The following is a 15341-nucleotide window of genomic DNA, read 5'->3' as shown; positions in this document are numbered from 1 at the left end:
CGGGGGGAACCAACTGCCAGCGCGCGCGCAGGGGATTTAAAACTACCAGCAGCGTCATAAACGGTCAGCGGGAGGGCGGGGGCGCGCAGGCGCAGTGCGGCGGGTTGCCATGGCAGCGCGGGGCGCCGCCATCGCCGGGCCTGGGGGAAAGAATGGCGGCGGCTGCCGGCGGCTTCAAAATAAACCGACACAACAGAGCCCGGTCATGCTAAAGCGTCGCTCCGGCCCCGGCCTTTCCCAGCCGGTGTCCCGCGGCGTGAGCCACCCACAGCGCTCGCGGCTCGGTCAGGGCCTGCACCCAGGCACAGGCCTGTGACAGCCGCCGGGGCTCGGTGCCCGGCCGGGGGGCGCGGCGGTCCCCTCAGGAGCAGCCCCCGCGGCAGCGGCACAGCCCGGCCGCCTCTCCCCGGTCCCGGCGGGCACGCTGTGTTCGGGGCCAGTGCCCGGAGGCCGGCGCAGGGCACGCTGCACACGGGGGCCGGGAGAAGGGCTCGCCGCAGGGCGGCTGGCAGCTCGGCGCACCGGAAAGCAGCCGCACTGCCGGGGCCCACTGCCGTCCCCGCGCGCACGTGCCAGCCCCGCCCCTCCCGGTCGGCGCGCGCCGCCGGGAACCCGGAAGCACTTTCCCTCGGCGGGGACAGCTCAGCAGCGGGTGCGCGGCGGCTGCTGTGCCTCAGCCCTAACCCCCCCGCCCCAGCCCTGGCCTCGGTGCCCGCCGCTCCCCGCCCGCTCCACGGCCGCCCTCTGGCCGCCGCCCTGCCGCCGCTGTCCTGCTGCTGCTCCGCCGCCGCCTCCTTCTCCTCATGAAGCCTGTTGTCGTCTTCGTCCTCGGCGGGCCTGGGGCGGGCAAGGGGACGCAGTGCGCTCGCATCGTGGAGGTGAGGGCCGCGCACCCGCTGCCGGGGCGGGGGGGTACGGGACTACGCATCCCGGCGGGTGGCTTGGGGGTGCGGGACACTCAGGAGGTTGTAGACCCCCCCCGGGAGTCCGTGCCTGCCCTTGGCGTGGTCGCCTTTGGGGCAGCCTGTCCCCACTCCCCGGGAGGGTCCCGCCGCGCAGCCCCTGCCAGGTGGCCTAGCCGGGGGCCGGCCTGTCCCCTTCTGCCCCGCCGCCCTCCCCACCCACCACCGCACCCCCCGCCACGGTCCCGCCCCGGGCTGTGGGACACCCGCCAGGGCTCGGCAGGGGGGCGGCAGCGCGGCGCTCCAGAGGCCCCGGCCAGCCTGGCCGGTGTGGCCGGTGTGACGGTGGGGGCTGCGGGGTTGCCCGCCCCGGGCGGCCGGGTGTGTGGCCCGGGGAGGACGGCGACGGTGGTTTAGGGTGGATGGGAACGGGTTGGTCTCCAGTGTGTGGGCTCCAGGCCCGTGGTGGCTCAGGCCTGCTCTATAGGCGTAAGGGCTGGTACCGTAGGGCGTTGGCTTTCTGAGCTGGTGCCACCTCTGTAAGTTGTGAAAGTCAAATGTTAAAAAACTGAACTAGAATTGTGGCAGAATTGTGTTCTGTGGCAGAACACGACAGAGGTCAAAGGATGGCCTGACCCCCTAGATGGTTAATCTTGGTCTCTCTTTTCAAAGAGCCCGAAACTGGCAGTAAAAGTTAGGACTTTCTGCTAGAACATTGACATTTTCAGTTTTCCAAACACATTTTTACAGCCCTTTGCAATAGAATAAGTATCTAAGAAAGAACGGTGAAAGCTGCATGGTGTAGTACTGTCCCTTTAGAAACCCAAAGAGGCAGGGATAATTGCAGTGTATCCAAGTGGATGATTACAGCAGTAGTTAAGGATGAATACTTCCCGAGATGTATATGTAGGATTTGAAACAACTTTTCCCCGCCCCCTGCAATTTTATATATCTTTCTTATTGAAAGCCACGTAGGATCAAATTTTATTCATACTTAGACTGAAAGACACGATTAAGAACTGTAGCAAAGCCCATCTTTCTAAAGCCGTTGGTGGAAAAAAATCCCTGCCACTCCTGCCACAGGCACGTTTTGTGTGTCATCTATTCTGGTGGTGCCCTGGCAGTACTGTTACAGTTTATCCACGCTGCCATTATATCCTAGTTCTCTGTGTTGTATAACTAAGTTATGCGAATGTGGTCCAGACTGGAAAATGCAGTTATAACTTTAGTTCTGAAGGATTTTAACCTCAAATTACAGACTCTCATTCAAACCGGCTTATTCATTAAATTAAATTGTGGAATGAAAGGTTCATAGCGCTCATAAAGCCTTTTCGGTAAGGTCAAATCCTGCCCCTGGCACACAGCAAACAAATGAGCTTAAACTGTAGGGGAATCTTATAGGCTGTCATTAATGGCTTTCACCAAACCATTAATGTAGCCTCAGGGCCGAAGTATCTTGTATGGCTGCTGGCCTGTGTTTAGAAGTATAAATACCTTTGGCTTGATAGACTAATATAATTGGATGAAGACCACTTTGTTAGGAGTTCAAATGAGTCATTGCTACTCAAATTGTATTTGCAGCTAAAAATGAAAGAAGAAAGTTAACTTTGCTTGTATAGTATGTATTTTCTTTTCTAAGCCCAGAAAGAGAAGTCCAAATATTAATAAATGTAAACTTGCTTTAATTCTGCTAATCCTGTTCGCTGCATGGGAAGAAGTATTGAGGTCAGCGGGCTGACAGTAGAAAGCACTCGGACCTGCTGACTGCAATGGATGGCATTCCTGCTTGTTCAGACACCTCTGCAGGAGCTGTTGGCAAAACTTTGAGGGAGAGAGGGTCTGAGGTGGCTGAAGGGGGAGTTGGACTGATACGAGCCTGCTTGGAGATCTTTAGAAAAATGGGACGTGAACAGGGAAGTGTGGATGAAATGCAGCAGAGGTACTAGAGAGCAACACCTTTTTAAGCAGGCATCTTTGGCCTGGCCCCTGGCAGCCCCCCAGAGAGCGCTGGTTGAATACAGGCTGTTGAATAGCCTGTGTGCAGTCAATGCAACCTTTAAGCTGAAGGTGTATTTTTGTTTGGATTTTAAGTCCTGTTGGCGGCTTGCCACAGAGAAGGGGGGCTGTAACGGAGTAATAATAAACCTCATTCATCCTGTTGTAAATGGACTGAATAATATTGGTTTACATTTGGAATGAATCTGACCCAGTATCTTGCTGTAAATCTGAAGTTTATGCTGAACAGAAAGTCAGTGTAAGCTATAAATATTTCTTGGTTGCTATTCATACTAGATATTTGGGACAGAGCACATCACGTGTGGAAGAAGTCTCACTTTACTGAGGTGAGATCTTGTATGATTTTAGCATTATATGATTTTCATTAAAAAACCAAGGGTAGCTGTGTTTTATGGAGTAAGGAGGGTATTATGTACTACCTGGGAATGATTTCTCAAAGTGGTGTTGTAATTGTTTTGCTGTCTATGGTTTACATTCCCAGAAAAGGGTGATGCCTATCACATGATGTAGGCAAAATACATATTTGTTAAATGCTAGCCTAAATCATAACTGTTCAATATGTGTGTGTGCTGGAGTCCTTCCTTCTGGAGAAGGCATGTATTCATGCTAAGTTTGGACTAAAATGGAGACATTATTTGAGGGAAGAAGACAGAATAACAAGCGGAAATGGGTATTGACACAGTGTTCGAAAGGGAACAGCAGGTAAGAGATTAGGTTTCCTTATCTTCACAGATAAGGTTGGAGGAGACAACTGAACCAAGCTGGTTTTCTTCAGTACTGAGGGACAACTCCTGTATGTTCCACAAACTCACAGAATTCTCGCTGAAGTGCAAATGCAGCAGAACTGCTGCTCTGGACCAGTTCGTCCTATTTAGGAAAGGATAAAGCAGAATTCCCTCTAAAGTTCTTGCCCTTTCCCTTCCAGCTCTGCAGATTAACCCCTGAAACCTCCCACAGCTCTGTTAGCTGGAGCTTGCCATCATCTGGGACTGTTGCGTAGCTGTTGTGTGAGGCAGAATATTTGAGCAGGTAGCTGAATGATGTCATTTGAATGCAGGTTCTTGTAATAATCTTCATGGTTTCTACAGTGAGTTCTGTGACTGTGATATTACGATGTGCGTGTAGGACAAAATGAATGGGTTGTATTGCTGACTTCTGAACTTTGCTTATAAAATGGTTGTGGTAAAGTCAAGGAAAAAAATGTTCTTCAAATCTGCACAAAATATGCTTTCATGTACTTAAATTTGAAATCCTTACAACCTTTGCCTGAAATGCACCTCCACCACAGCCCTGTTCTATATGTTTGTGGTTAAATCTAAACTTAATTCAGCAAGGTGGGATGCTGAGCCTTCTCCTTTTGTAAAAGCATAAATTAATATCCAAGTGGAAAAAGCTGTTAAGTTGCTTTGGGATATATGATAAGGAAATTTCCTAGGGTGAAGGAAACAATGCAAAGAAGAACTTATTGTATCAGAAACGCTCCTTTGAAAGCAGCAGTGGATTTTGGTTTTGCTGTCGTGTATTAACTGTCTTCTGGAAGTCTGCTGAGAGACAGCATTAACTTCCTTGAAATAAAAACATTTTTAAAATTGTTTGCTTTAAGCTCAATTTCTGAAATCTCTTTCAAGAGTGTCAAGTATTAGTATTCTGCTTAGCCTTATGTTCTCATAGTTGTTTTTTGGAATATAAGTGTGTATTTCTGAACTTTGTTTTTTTTAAGACATGATGAGTGATTGTTTAAATCTACCCCCTGAAGATTTATCTCTACATGCTTCCATTTTGCAGAACACTGGACAATGAAATTTGGACTTTCCCAAACATACTCAGTGCCTTTTATTGAGCTCAGTGTTCTTGAAGCCCTGGGGTGTTCCGTTTGCTCCCCACTTCCCTGGGGGCACTCTCTGTGGGATACCCTTGTGCATTCGGTTTTGCTAATGTGGCTTTTTGCTTGTTTTTCCTCCCCCAGAGGCAAGAACATGTTTCAAACTAAGAAAATGTCTTCAATTTTTTTTTTTTAATTGGAATAAGAAGACACAAGGTCTGTTACTGTTTGTAACTATAATAAACTATACAAACTATAGTTTGTACCCCAAAGTTCTAATTCGATGTGCTAATTGCCAATAGGACAGACAAAAGCTTTTTAGGTTATTAAAAAAACGCCAACAAAAGCTGCAGGCTTTACATGGTTCTATTTTTATTTTAACTAGTTCTTGAATTGTGTATACAGCAAATTTCAGTTGTTTATTAATGTTGCCCAAGATATGACAGGTCAGAACTAGGGCAATAAAAGTGTGTTTTATTTGTTTAGATCTTAAGCCCTGTGACTTTCATTTTCAGAGTAACAATGATAAGCCAAGATAGGAGTCAAGGTCAAAGTAGTAATTTGTGTTTCTCTTGCTTTCTCTTGGCTTCTGCTTACTTAAGGAAGTCTCAAGCTGTGTGTTTAGCGGAGAGATGTGTTGTTGGACCACACAGGGCTGAATCAGAAATAAACCTTGTGCCCCTCAAAAGCCGGCTGTGTAAGGCGTCCCAGCAGCAGCTGCTGCCTGCTGCTGATCCTTTCTTACTGCCTTGAGAAGATTGTTAGGGTAGACTCCACCTTACTCAAGCGTGACACGGATATGACTCATGTGTTTTAGTTGTATTAATCTATTTATTGTATTTACTGAAAACAAACCATGTTCTGTCTGTGGAGTGGAAGCTGCAAATCCTGGCTGACAGAAGGAAGCTACGAGTGGCTGTAGGACAGGGGAGAGAAGGGCACTCCAGGGAGGCTGCAGGCTTGGGTTGTAATTTGGAGATGTGGAACGTACAGCTTGCATGTCCCAGATTGTCCTGCTGAATGGGGGCCGATTTACCTGGCCAGCGAGAAATGTTTTGCTTTGCTCTATTCAGTCCTGCTAAGTGCTGTTCTGAGAAACACCTCTACGGTGGGACTGATGGAAACTTGAGCTTGCCTTGCCGCGTCACTGGGATTATTTTTTTTGTAGGTTTTCTTGAAAGCAAAGGAGGAAGCTGTCTACAGTGGTACCGAAGACAGCTGATTTTTACCTTTTTCGTTCACAGTTAATTTTTGCAAGAAACTTGGATTATGGTTCTCCAAATATAAAAATAGTTATTAAAATAATGAGAACTTGTGTAATAGCAATTGACCAATTTAATCTTTTTTTTCTTCTTATAGAACGTCACACCAGTCTGCTAGCATAGCAGAAAACAGTACCTCTGAAATAAGTTTTAGAATAGTTAATTCTATTTTCTTCTGTGTAATCTAAAAATATGTCCAGATTTTAGGTGCTTGGCATCCAATTATTTGGGAATTTTTCTTTAACCTAGTTTCTATTTCAGGTCTTCCTTTCAGTCTGATATTCCGAATCTAGCATATATCGTCCTTTGAGAACTGGTGAAACTGCTTTTTCATTGTTTGGCAGCCACTGTCCTGCGCCCTTTCTGATTTCGGAGGAGAAGAATTAGGCAGTAGTTGCAGCAAGTCTTGTTCTGGGGATTGCATCAAGATGTACTTGGCACTGCTGGAAAGTCATGCTGGCACAATGCAGACCTTGGCAAGGCGTGAGAGTGTTTTGCCCCCTTTTTTTCGTGCAGTTACATCACAGTCTTTTTAGTGAGTTCTTGAAGATGTGATTTGCTGCAGTTCAGGACACTTGCTGAGGGTTTATCTTGCCTGAGATGAAAGAAAACTTCGTGCCCTGTACGCATTGATTAAAACTGGCAAGAGTAGTGTGAACGCTGCATCTCTGAAGCCTTCGGTGTATGGAGCAGCAGCCAGGCCTTTCTCTGTGCTTGTTTGCATTGTTTAAACTGACATGTTTTCTTTGGCTCTTGACTCAGTACAGTTAACAAATAGATGTTTTTGCCCCTGAAGGAGAGGTTTGTTTTTCTTATTGCCTGGTTAATCCATTCTGAAGGTTACTGTAGAATACAATTTACTATTATCTAAACCAAGTCTATTTATACAACAGCACTTTAAAACACTTCTATCTTTTACTTTTCTGCTCAGCTGTTAAAAAGTATTGTAGTTTGCTGTTGCAAAAGACCAAGAATTCCAAAAATTGTCTGACTCCATTTCGTTTTCATGCATGAAAAGGGAAATGCCAAGGAAAATTAAATGGTTTAGTAATCCTCTAAAACCGAAGGGATTATATTTTCCTCCTGTTTTCTCCTTTGTAGAAAGTTGATGTTAAAAATATCATCATTCTTTAACTTTAGCAAGAACTACTACATGTTAATTTAGGGTTTAGCAGAGTAAGGTTTCTTGCTTATAAGGAAAGATTTATTCTGGTGTACAGCTTCTGTAGTTCATAGTTAATATTTAGATTTGCAATTAAATAGGCATATCCAAATGCAATGCACATTAAAGCAGGAGTACAGTGAGCTTATAGAGGATGTCTGTGGAGCTTTTTCTTCACAGTTATTTAGAGCAAGATCTTGCTTCCATTTTTTTTGCCAGCTGTGTAGACTTTTGGAGATTTAGGTAATTATATCCCTTCTTAAATTATGACTATGGCAGAACTAACTTTCCACGCTTTTGTGGGTGAAATTGGAAAGCAACTGAAATGGTTTTAAAGTCATTTAGTGGCTTGTGTAATATATCTGTTGTACTTAGTCCAGTAGCCAAGTTTTTAAATCCCAAGTTCACAGACTTAAAAAGTGTGCAGTCACATTGTTATGCTGCTCAGACACCTTTTTTAAAATTTGTTTTGGGTGTTGCTGTAACCAAGCTGATAACCTTGAAGTTTTTTGCTGCTGCCTTTGTTTTGTTTAAAAACTTTAGGATGAGTATGTATAGGTATACTCTGTTTTGGATGTATAGCTAGCTTAGGTAATAACTGAAGAGTTGTCTTTATTGCCTGTTTTTATGCCTATATTTGCATAGTACGTTTGGTTAGTTTTCTTGTGGTGTTAAATGAGCTGAGAAAATGGTTGTTTTGTGCTCTGAAGCCTCCATTACAGCAATGCATTTCTCTTTGGTCATAGCGTATTTGTATGTTTGCACTAGTTGTCTATTTATGATGGTAAATGCCTGAGAAATTCAAGTGTAATAGGTACTTTTCATAGGGTTTTTGCATTAGCAACTTTTTTTAGGTATAGGTTGAGGTGAAGGAAGAGAGTAATAGTGTTTGCTGTTTTCCTGCGTACTGATATCTAATTGATAGATTTGGCTGATAGATTTGGCCCTGATCTCTCTTTTTGTTTACTGTATGTGGCGTGACATAGGGTGGCACCAGTGTAACTGTTTACCTTCATCTGCCACATCATCCTTAGGAGAAGGCACCAGCCTCACCCGAGGGCTGCCCTCCAAGTTGTCACGCTCATCCCAAGGAAGGAGGTCGCAGGGGCAGGCATGCAGGGCTGGGTTTGGAGGAATGCATGTGTAGGACTGTTTGTGTAGCTGCAGTGTTAGACACAGAGTTATAAATTATTTGACTGAGGTAGAGCGGGAAGTTTGTGCCAGAACTGCAACAGGAACGTAGAATTTCTGGCTTGTGCTGTGCTTGAAACAGTCCTCCAGCTCCAAAGGACCTGGAATCACTTTGTGTGCTTTTCTTTAACCAGGTAATTAGATAAAATTACAAACCTATTGTGTAAACATAGCAAGGAAAGGCGCTATCTCAACTTCTTCACTTTGTAAATCAAGACTTTGTAGCTGATAACCACTTACAATTTTCAAGTAGTTGAACTGTTAGGGTGGAATATAGTTTGTATCAAATTTGGTGGTTGTTAAACATCTCATTGCACAGTGTAACTTATTAGGAAGTGCCTTGGGGACTTTGAGATGGTCTCGTTTCCAAACATGACAAAATTGTCTTTGAAAACAGTACATGAATACCTGACCAAAACCCCATTGAGCGTTTTACCCAGGACACTGTACTGCTGTGCTTTCTGTGTATACAGAGTATGCTGAGTTGTCAAGAGTTTGTGCTGAAGACTGAATAGATTCATCACCAGCAAGATGCTATTCCCTGCATTTTTATGTTGTAATGCGAAGATAAATGTGGTTGACACTGTTGACTGATGTTAATTTTGCACGTGTACTAATTCATGGGAATCTACGCCTGTTTGTTCTGTATGTTTCAGAAATACGGGTACACGCACCTTTCTGCTGGTGACCTCCTTCGGGATGAACGAAAAAGGCCAGGCTCACAGTATGGAGAACTCATTGAGAACTACATTAAGGAAGGGGAAATTGTACCAGTTGAAATAACAATCAGCTTGCTGAAGAGGGTAAGGAGCGAGCTGTTTCCTTGCTGGTTCACTCTTGCAGACTAAGTGACAAAGCAGTGGCTGCGTTCGGGATGAATTGCCCTTCCTTCAGTATGACTCTTATGAAATGGCAGACACGTAGGTGTGTGCACTGTGTACTGAACTTCTCTTGGCAATTACTCATGTTTTTCTGGCTGGTTGGTGGACAGTAGGTGATGGCCTCTGATACCTGGGGATCTGTGAGAATGGGGGTTTTATTTATTTATTTATTTATTTTTTCAGTAGCTGTAGGGAATCGGTGAAACTCTCTGTTTCTTATTTCCCTTAACTAGCTTTTGGACGTCTTGATAAGCTCAGTCATATTTGACCGGAGGGTAGGGGCCTTAAAGGCACTAAGTTTCTGTAAGTTTTATCAAAGCAGATAGCCAGGTGAAGAAGTGCACCTGCTAATGTTCCTGTGGAAGGAAATGCACTGGCCTTCATTAGATGTTCAGGAAAACAACCACAGTATCTCCTTTAAGACAGAAAAGGCTTCTGTTGCTCATGGCACTAAATTGATCTGGCATTTTTCTGTTAGAATTAACTCTAGATCAGGGATGTTTTAACATCTTACTGTGTAACAGCGCTTTCCAGTATCCTGTAGAAAATCAACTTTAAAGCTGGGATTGTGAGTCACGAGACTTTGAGCTTTATGAAACACTGATTTCAGTTTGAAAGATGGTGCATCGGTGAAGGAATTAGCATACACTGAAGGTGAATGGTATCCTGGAGTGCATTAGCAGGAGCGTGGCCAGCAGATTGAGGGAGGTTATCCTCCCACTCTGCTCTGCCCTGGTGAGGCTGCACCTGGAGTGCTGTGCTGGGCTCCCCAGGTCAAGAGAGGCAGACTCTAGATGAACCTGCTTTAGCAGGGGATTGGATCTCCAGAGATCCCTTCCAACCCTGACCATTCTGTGATTCTGAGAGACAAAATTACACTTTGTAAAATTGCATAATCCCAAGATAAATGGTTCTCAACTTAGCATGTCAACTTGTTGGGGTTAATTTAATAAGTAGATAAATGGTTGTATGTGCAGGAGATCATGAATTGAATTCTCTTTTATCAGGCTATGGATCAAACAATGGCTGCCAATTCCCAGAAGAACAAGTTCTTGATTGATGGATTTCCCAGGAATGAAGATAATCTTCAAGGCTGGAATAAGACTATGGATGGAAAGGCGGATGTTTCTTTTGTTCTGTTTTTTGATTGTGACAATGAGGTAACAAAGTGTGTTATTCTATAATTTCCTTTCTTGCTTTTTTGTGAGAATCATTCAAGAACAACAATGAAACTGGTAGGCAGTGAATGGACTAGTGTAAGAGTAGAAGAAAAACTTCGCCCGTGAATTTCAAGGATTTTCTCACAACCTGTTTTTGCAGGTGAAAAACTGCATGTTTTTGAAATAGCAGGCAGCTACTTGCCCTTGGGTATAATCATGTACAAATAAATGATATTGAAGAAGTACTTCAGGCAATTGCATTTTTAAGGAAAATTTATAAAAACTTTAAATACATTCTAGAAAATGATTTGGTTAATTTTCAGAACATGTTACTCTGTTTACTCTTAGTAACTGTTGTTTAGTCCAAAATGAACTTGATAGCAATGTCTGCTTTAATTCTAAAGTGCTGGCAGCAGCAGTCTTTATTTTCATAGTTGTGAGCTGTGCTGTAGGATAGCCAGTAATTAACGTTTTATTCAGCAAGCCATTAGATTACAAGGGCATTTTGACAGTGATACATTGCATTCATTTAACAAGTGCCATGATATGCTGTCTTTTTAGTATGTCAGTGCCCTTGAAGCATAAAAACTGAGAATCCCAGCACCTTAAGCTGACTTTCTTCCTTTTACTGTTTTTCCCAATTCTGTAAGAGGTTTTTTAACCTTTTTTTTTTTTTTTAACTTAATTGCCATTATCTTTTATGCTCAAAGAGCAAGTGAGGTAGATTTTTTTCTATTTAAAAACTTAAATAAAATTTAATTTTTTTCACTTGGTGGGGTGTTAATTTTGGGTTTCTAATTTTTTACTAGATCTACAAATAGACAAATGCCTACAAGATTTTCTGGATTTTTAAATATTATTTTTTTTTATTATGGGTGTACTTTGTAGGAAAAAATTGTTAACCATTGTCCTCTTGCACAAGTAGGGTAAATGTATTCATGAAGTGACATGGATCAGTGTTCCTTACTTTAGGTTTTAAAACTTAGTTCATTGGGTAGCTTTTAACTATGGTTAGTTCTTCAGTTTTTACTTAAATTTTGATTTTTAAGTCTGTTATAGCAACGTCAAGTAAGAACGCTTTAACTTACAATAACTTAGTACGTAGCCTTAAAAAATTCTTCAGAGAACATACAGTGACTTTCCTTCAGTGCAGGCATGTGTTAGTAGCCTAATTTGACATGCCTCTTTTCAGAAAGTCTGAACACACCCTTGAAAATCGGGTAATTTTCTTCTTTAAACGTCTCAAGTTGCAGAGACCCAGTCGAACTACAGAGCTTGACGTTGCTTTTACTTCCACTGACCTCAATCCCATTTGAAGAGCCCACATTTCTGTAAACTGATGAACTGTAAAGCTATCATCCTTTTTCTCTGGACGAATCTAGCTTTCCACGTGAATTCTGGTTACATCCGCCATATCTGGACAGTATTTTGTGCGTCGGGCCTATTTAGGTTTTCAGGATTTTTGTTTTGTTCCTGCTTTCAAGATAGCACCTTGTGTTCTTGGTTGTGATCATCCTTTTCATGTTTTTTTTTGTAGATATGTATTGACCGCTGTCTTGAAAGAGGCAAGAGCAGTGGTAGAAGTGATGATAATCGGGAGAGTCTGGAAAAGAGGTACTATCTTCAAAACTTTTCAGTTCCCTTCTGTTTATATTTTACTATATAAATATAAATATATAAGGGGCTTTTTTTCCCCCTGTGCTTTCTCCTAGAATTCATACATATCTCCAGTCTACTAAGCCTATAATAGATTTGTATGAGAGAATGGGAAAAGTCAGAAAAGTGGATGCCTCTAAATCTGTTGATGAAGTAAGTATATAAGCCAAAAAAGCCATGAGGATGACAGTGGCAGGGTACATATTTTTGGCATTTTTCCGAGATGTGTGTGCATGTGGTTAGTGTGCTAATTAAGTACTGATGTGTATTACTGAGGGAGGTTGTGGAACTGTCATTTTGACTCTTGAAGAACTGATTAAGATGTGAATAACTTTAAGAAATCAGTTAGTTCTGCTTGAACATGAGCTGGACTAAACAAATTTTCAATGTTTCTGTGTTCTACAGTGTCTTGTCTCTTTCACTTTCATGAGCTTTTGCTTTTCTGAAGTAGTATTGCTACTCTGTCTCAGTTTCCTGGACTGATGCCAGTTTCACTAATAATGAGTTACTGTGAATGTTCTAAGAAAAATCTACATGTTTTAAAAAATACTGTCAATTATTGTGTGTGCTGGCTTAACTTGAACTACCTGTTTGACTAACACTTAATGAAATTAATATTCTTCTCTCTCTTTTCAGGTTTTTGAAAAAGTTGTACAAATTTTTGACAAAGAAGGCTAATTCCTGTCTTGAAAGTTCGTTTAAACCTGTGCTTGAATCTTGCTTGAATAGCTGCTACTGCAGTCCACTCTTGTAATTGTTTTAAAAGATTTTTTTAAATTGTTTTTCACATATCTAATGATGATTGGAAAAGCAGTTAATTACAAATGGATCTGTTTTTTAAATAGGAAATCATTTCTTTGTGGGTATGGTACACAAATTTCAGAGTTCTCCATTAGTACAAGTTCAGTTATTCACATGGCAAAGCCACAGTTAAAACATCTCTCTGAAGAGACTATTTATTGTGTCACAGTTCTGTGCCTGTTGTGGGCAGCCCTTCTTATTCCTTATTGCCATATAATTTTTTTTTATTATTATTTAAAGGATCAACTGAACAGCATTAAGCAATGAGAGACCCATGTGCCCTTGTTTGTTTTTTGGATGCCTGGACCAAATTTAGCAGATATTTTATCAGAGTTTAATTTTGTCACAAAGTTCCCTGTTATCCCCAAACCTGAATTCTGTAATTCAAGCTCCCGTTAGTATGAGAATCTGTTTTAGCAGTTCTCGCAGAATTATTTAATATGCTGTTCAGCAATAGACATACAAAGTACTTTATGGAAAGTGGTGCTTTCTTATGACTCTGGATGTAAACTGTCTTGTAAGTTCTTGAGTACCTGGATGACATGGCTCTGGGCTTTACCTTGTCTTCATTTGCAAAAGGTTAAGAATATAATTTCAAAGTCAGGTCAGTATTTCCATTCTCACTTCTTTTAAATGGTAGTTATATTCTTAATTACAGCATGGTCTTCACAAGGTGGCAAAACTCCTAAATAGTGTACAATAAGAAAAATCTAAGAGTTCTGTCTTTTCTAAGAATTGGAAGGGATTTTCTGTATTATTATTATTATTATTATTGAAATACTGTGTTACTGAATGCTTTAAGATTTGTTACCTGGGGAAATATTTTTATGGTTAAACTAGTGAATTTGTTTCCCTAAAATTGTATCATTTTAATAACTGTTCGAAAATATTGTAAATTATTGCACTTCTGTTATGATGTTAGCTGACAGGGAGATACCTGCAGGAAAAAAGTTTTGTTCTGTTAAACAAATTGGGCCCTGCTTTATCATGTTCTCTTGAACTAGCCGAGTATAGTCAGCAGCAGTAGTTGGGATAAGCAAATAACTGGTTGAAACAAACTGGTTTAAATGTTTGCACAGATGTGGTGTAATTCTGCCTTTTGTTTAAAGTAACCTTTTCTCTCCCTATATAGTATGCATAGGTCGGTGGGGGCCCAGCCATGCATTCCTTGCATGCCCTAAGCCTTCACTGAAGAAGGCTCCAGAAGGCTTGAAGATGAGTCTTTTAACTAATTTTAGTGATAGAGTGGTTCTTCCTACATTAACTGACACTGTAATTGGTTTGTGATATGCTAATAGGTGTTGCAAATTACAGGGAATTGCAATTTGGAAATCTTGGGGTTCAGCTTTTCTTTATTGATGGCTTTCTCTCTTTAGGAAAAGCTTTAAATTAGGCCTAGCTTCTAATTAGAGTCAGATGTGTTGGTCCTCATCCTGCAATCTGATCTGCGCAGGCAGATTTGTATTTGCATGTATCTTCATCTCGCTGAGGCTCTTGAGGCTGCTGGACTGGGGAAGAGACGAGTACAGAAACGAGGGGTAAACTACAGTATCTTTTCCAGTGCGGTAGGAGTTCAAGCAATGGACCGAGTACAAATAGCTGTTTACTGCTGCAGAATATATGGACCATGACTACTTTTGTGTGTGTGGTAGGCTAATGCTTCTGCTTTACCAATCTCCCCTTTAAAAAAAACAAGAAATCATGGAATTTAATTCTTATTGTATAAGTATGCTGACATAGGATAGGATCCAGTGAAACTGCATGTTTTGATATGAAGGTTAGAATCAGGGTTTTTCCCAAAAGGCTTCAAACAGGATTATTTAATCTAATTAGAGAGATTCAATTATCTTTTGTTTTTAAGTTACTGGTTTTTACAAGTTCTGTTCAGAATGGAGTATCTGTTTTCTCTCATGATATACTTTCCCGTGTATTTAAGTGCTGAAACAAAGAGAAAAAAAAACATTTTGAAGCAAGTTTTTAGAAAAAACCCAGTGTTTTGGCAATACTGAATTTGGAGTGGATTGTAATGTGTCTGTGCAAAGACTATAGATTTTTTTTTGTCATTTTATTTATTGAAGATGCCATTAAATGTGTTACCGGTTCTTTCAAGTTGGACTTCTGATTGAAATAAAGATTAAAGGTGATATGCCAATGTGTTGTCTATTTAGCAGCAAAACTGTACAAAGAATTTGAGGAGATCCAATAAACTTTGTTTTGTGGCTTAATATGAGTGCTTGGCTTGCAGTTATCTGTCACAGGATATTTTTCATATCTATCTATATAAAGTGTGTATTTCTTAGTGTAGATAGCTTGTGTGGCCGCATACACACAGGTATGTGTATAAAAGTTCAGTTTTCACCATCAAAACTGAAGTCCTGAAGACCCTGTTAGGCACAGGATAAGATCTCAGGCAAATGCCTGTGGAACTGGGACCTTTTCTCGATTATATAGGTTTATCAAATTATTCTAGTCATATAGTTGTGCGGTG

General features: G+C 41.7%; 1 protein-coding gene across 1 annotated transcript; it reads left to right on the top strand.

The window, feature by feature from the left end:
* The first annotated feature begins 638 nt into the window (after positions 1 to 638).
* CMPK1 (cytidine/uridine monophosphate kinase 1) lies at positions 639 to 15078 on the top strand. Its single transcript, XM_037403811.1, has 6 exons — positions 639 to 878; positions 9012 to 9158; positions 10244 to 10396; positions 11934 to 12010; positions 12109 to 12205; positions 12689 to 15078. Exons 1-6 carry the CDS (start codon positions 804 to 806, stop codon positions 12728 to 12730), a joined length of 591 nt encoding a protein of 196 aa, XP_037259708.1. The 5' UTR covers positions 639 to 803; the 3' UTR covers positions 12731 to 15078.
* Positions 15079 to 15341: the final 263 nt, after the last annotated feature.

Source organism: Falco rusticolus, chromosome 11, assembly GCF_015220075.1.
Source record: "Falco rusticolus isolate bFalRus1 chromosome 11, bFalRus1.pri, whole genome shotgun sequence".
NCBI lineage: Eukaryota > Metazoa > Chordata > Aves > Falconiformes > Falconidae > Falco > Falco rusticolus.
The sequence above is the reverse complement of the archived record's forward strand: the minus strand, read 5'-3'. Positions and strand labels throughout refer to the sequence as shown.

Excerpts from the sequence above, each read along its gene's own strand:
- CMPK1 (XM_037403811.1), top strand. The coding sequence starts at position 804 with ATGAAGCCTGTTGTCGTCTTCGTCCTCGGCGGGCCTGGGGCGGGCAAG. Across the intron at positions 879-9,011 it reads AGTGCGCTCGCATCGTGGAG|AAATACGGGTACACGCACCT; the intron begins GTGAGGGCCGCG and ends TGTATGTTTCAG. Across the intron at positions 9,159-10,243 it reads CAATCAGCTTGCTGAAGAGG|GCTATGGATCAAACAATGGC; the intron begins GTAAGGAGCGAG and ends CTCTTTTATCAG.